The sequence below is a fragment of the Sus scrofa genome, unplaced genomic scaffold (genome assembly GCF_000003025.6).
Source record: "Sus scrofa isolate TJ Tabasco breed Duroc unplaced genomic scaffold, Sscrofa11.1 Contig2199, whole genome shotgun sequence".
Classification (NCBI taxonomy): domain Eukaryota; kingdom Metazoa; phylum Chordata; class Mammalia; order Artiodactyla; family Suidae; genus Sus; species Sus scrofa.
Window position 1 is genome coordinate 2,469 of NW_018085048.1, and position 4,636 is coordinate 7,104.

The 4,636-nt window shown below is 37.7% G+C and overlaps 1 protein-coding gene across 1 annotated transcript; it reads right to left on the reverse strand.

Annotated features, from left to right (window-relative positions):
• Nucleotides 1–3,449: 3,449 nt before the first annotated feature.
• On the reverse strand, nucleotides 3,450–4,385 carry LOC110258500 (olfactory receptor 7A17-like). Its single transcript, XM_021081752.1, has one exon. It carries the CDS (start codon nucleotides 4,380–4,382, stop codon nucleotides 3,450–3,452), a length of 933 nt encoding a protein of 310 aa, XP_020937411.1. The 5' UTR covers nucleotides 4,383–4,385.
• Nucleotides 4,386–4,636: the final 251 nt, after the last annotated feature.

Below are 4,636 nucleotides of genomic sequence, written 5' to 3' on the forward strand. Positions count from 1 at the left end.
AGCTGTATAAGGTACTTGCATATTTTAGAGATTAAAGCCTTGTCAGTTGCATCCTTTGAAACTATTTTCTCCCATTCTGTAAATTATCCTTTTGTTTTCTTTTTGGTTTCCTTTGCTGTGCAAAAACCTTGTCAGTTTGATTAGGTCCCATTGGTTTATTATTGCTCTTATTTCTGTTGCTTAGGGAGACTGACTTGAGACAATATTTGCAAGGCTGATGTCAGAGGATGTTTTGCCTATGTTCTCTTCCAGGAGTTTGATGGTGTCTTGTCTTATATTTAAGTCTTTCAGCCATTTTGAGTTTATTTTTGTGCATGGTGTGAGGGTGTTCCTACAACATATTGAAAAGATAGTACACCAAAACCAGGTTCACAGGGATGGTTCAACATAGGCAAATCAATCAATGTCATACACCACATTAACAAAAGAAAAGTCAAAAATCACATGATCATCTCAATAGATGCAGAAAAAGCATTTGACAAAGTCCAACATCCATTCATGATCAAAACTCTTACCAAAGTGGGTATAGAGGGAACACTCCTGAACATAATCAAAGCCATTTGTGACAAACCCACAGCAAATATAATACTCAATGGAGAAAAGCTGAAAGCCTTCCCACTAAAATCTGGGAACAAGACAGGGATGCCCACTCTCACCACTGCTATTCCACATAGTACTGGAGGCCCTAGCCACAGCAATCAGACAAACAAAAGAAACAAGAGGCATCCAAGTAGGAAGAGAAGAGATAAAACTGTCACTGTATGCAGACGACATGATACTATACACAGAAAACCCTAAGGACTCAACCCAAAAACTACTTGAACTGACCAACAAATTCAGCAAAGTAGCAGGATATAAGATTGACATTCAGAAATCAGTCACATTTCTGTATACGAACAATGAAATATTAGAAAAGGAATACAGAAATGTAATACCCTTTAAAATTGCACCCCCAAAATCAAACACCTGGGAATACACCTGACCAAGGAGGTAAAGGACTTATATGCTGAGGACTATAAAACATTCATCAAGGAAATTAAAGAAGATGGAAAGAAATGGAAAGATCTTCCATGTTCCTGGATTGGAAAAATTAATATTGTAAAAATGGCCATACTACCCAAAGCAATCTACAGATTCAATGCAATCCCTGTCAAATTACCCATGACATTTTTCACAGAACTACCACAAACAGTCCAAAAATTCATATGGAACCACAAAAAACCCAGAATTGCCAAAGCAATCCTGAGAAACATAAACCAAGTGGAGGCATAACTCTTCCAGACCTCAAGCAATATTACAAGGCCACAGTCAAGACGGTGTGGTACTGGTACCAAAACAGACATACATACCAATGGAACAGAACAGAGAATGCAGAAATAAACCCTGACACCTATGGTCAATTCATCTTTGACAAGGGAGGCAAGAACATAAAATGGGAAAAAGAAAGTCTATTCAGCAAGAATTGCTGGGAAACCTGGACAGCTGCATGCAAAGCAATGAAACTAGAACACACCCTCACACCATGCATGAAAATAAACTCAAAATGGCTGAAAGACTTGACTTTATTTTATGGCTAAACTATTGTTATTTTGTTTTGCTTGATTGCTTTCCTTAGTTTCTTTATTTTCTCACATCTCTGATTAAATTTATTCCTGTGAATTCAGGGAAGGTCTGGGGGGTAAAGCTTTTCTTCAAACTAGAGGCAGGAGACATGGGGGTTGGGCTGTCCCTGGGACCCCACAAGGTTTTACTTTTTCATGATAACTGATGCAGTAATCAAATCAGACTGAATTGAAGGCACATGTAATTATCTGATTCTGCTTCTGCCAGATATTTGTTCTTTTTCAACTATATAATTTATGTAACTCACTTTTAAAATTTGAGATACCTCTGATATCCAAGTCTTTTTGCCTTTTACATTTCCCTATTCTCCCAATTGTATTCCCAAACTTGGATGTGAAATATAAGTGTATAGCAAAGTGACTCCATTGATGCTGCTTGGAGGTCACATGGAGAGCCTGGAAAGACATGGATATTTGCACAACACTTCTGACCCAGAATCACATACTTGAATAGGGACGCAAGGTTCCTGGTGTCATCCTTTGATCATGAGGATGATATATAATGGATGGTATTGATACTCTTCATTTGCTGTCCTCTGTATTGGTTTATTGGTTAGGAAAAAGATTTGTGTAGTAGGAGATATTTCATTTAGAGAAATGAAAGTCATCATATTTTGTGGAGGCACTGGAAATTCTCCATTGTAAAAAAGAAATAATTTAATAAAACCCCTAAACATAAATCCAGTTCTTCAGCTCAATGAATCCACCTTACAAATTGACACTTCTATTCCATTTTTAGAGTGAGTAGATAAACTGCCTGAAAGAGATATAGTTTTATTTTTTCTCATTAATTAATTAATTAATTTTGATTTTTAGGGCCACATCCATGACATATGGAGGTTCCCAGGTTAGGGGTCAGATCAGAACTACAGCTGCCAGCCTAAGCCACAGCCATAGCCATAGCAATGTGGGATCGGAGCTGCACCAGTAACTTACACCACAGCTCAAGGCAACTCTGGATCCCTGACCCAATGAGCAAGGGCAGGGGTCAAACCTGCATCCTCAGGGATACTAGTTAGATTCATTTCTGTTGTGCCACAAAGGGAGCTCTGAGATATATTTTTAATAGTAATAATGTATGATTTAATATTTTGCTTCATATTACTTAAGGTCAACTCTACTCTAAGGCCATATTATAATAATTTATTTTTTCATAGTTGGCATTCTGTATGGCTTGCTCTTGGAGAGGCATATTTTATTATCAGTTTTTGCCAGTAATTATGGTAGACACAGTGGACACAACCTATAGAGCAGAGCAAAATCCTAATGAGTAGAAAAATACACATGACCAGTGATAATAACCAATATGTTTAAGTTTTATTATCAGGAAGAACAATTAACAAAGTGATATTCAAAGAGTGATATTCACAAATGTGAAAAATAGTTGTCTCAGATTTTCCTATGTCATACACTCATGAATAGCTTCAAATGCTAAGAGGAATTTTTTCCCATATGAGTTGTATAACTCATGACAATTTTTGTAGTCAAACACCCCCCCAAATACTCAGTATGATATATTTTAAGAAGATAGTAATAAGAAATCCCTTGATATAAATGGAAATTTTAAAATATTTAACATCCAAGACTGTGAATAAAATTGGGACAATAGGAAAATGTAAAAGGCAAAAGACTTAGTTATCAGAGGTATCTCAAAACTTAAAAGCAAATTACATAAGTTGTATAGAAAAGTTGAATAGAAATAGAAATCCCAAGAATAATAGAAAAGGTGTGTTCTATTTTCATATTTTGATCAAACGCTGACAAAATTGGCTGAATATTTGAGTCCTGCAATCATGGGTACAGCTGAAGCCCTAGGACAATAGACCCTTATATATTTTCCTTTCCAAAGACCAGTTTCAGACCCCTCTTTAAGTCTTTATTTTTCAGACTATAGATGAAGGGGTTCAGCATCGGTGTGACCACAGTGTACATCACGGAGGCTGTTGCACTTGAGTGTGAGCCATGGGTTGCAGCAGAGCTGAGGTACACTCCAAATCCTGTACAATAAAATAAGGAGACAACTGAGAGGTGAGATGCACAGGTGGAAAATGCCTTATACTTCCCCTGAGCTGATGAGATTCCACATATGGAGGAAACTATCTTAGAGTAAGAGTAAAGGATACCAATGAAAGAACCAGCAGGTAGCAACAGAACTACAAAATACATCACCATGTTATTAATAAATATGTTAGAACTGGCAAGTTGGATCATCTGATTGAGTTCACAGAAAAAGTGGGGGATTTTTAAGACTGTATGGAAGGACAGTCGCAATATCATTAAGCTTTCCAACAAGGCATGCAGGACACCAATGGTCCAGGACACCAGAACCAGCAGTCCACAGAGTTGTGGGTTCATGATGACTGTGTAGTGAAGGGGGTGACAGATGGCCACAAAGCGGTCATAGGCCATCACAGTCAGGAGTAAGATGTCCAAAACTACAAAGAGTGTGAAAAAATACACCTGGGTGATGCAGCCTCCATAGGTTATGACTTTGCTCTGTGTCTGGATGGTCTGAAGCATCTTTGGGACGGTGGTCGAGATGAAACAGATGTCTACAAAGGACAGGTTGGAGAGAAAGAAGTACATGGGTGTGTGGAGGTGGGAGTCCGAGATGGTGGCCAGGATGATGAGCAGATTCCCAAATGCAGTGATCAAGTACATGGAGAGAAAAAGCCCAAATATCAAGGACTGCAATCCTGGTTCTTCTGAAAATCCCATAAGAAGAAATTCTGAAACTCTGGTCAGGTTTCTTGGTGCCATGTGATGGAGGTGACTGCCAGGAAAGAGGAAAATAACATGACTACTTTTTATAAAAATGCATATTACTCACAAGACTGAAAGGCTGCCATTTATATTTTTCCATTGAGACATTAATTTTAATATTTTGTTCATGGATTTGGTCCCCTTTAAAAACTCAACTGTGTCATCTCTAATAAGCATCCCCACCCACATGTTGTATATTGCACCATTTTAATGAAAAATTATTTCATGTGTTTGAAAAATGCAAGCTGAAT

Excerpts from the sequence above, each read along its gene's own strand:
- LOC110258500 (XM_021081752.1), bottom strand. The coding sequence starts at position 4,382 with ATGGCACCAAGAAACCTGACCAGAGTTTCAGAATTTCTTCTTATGGGA.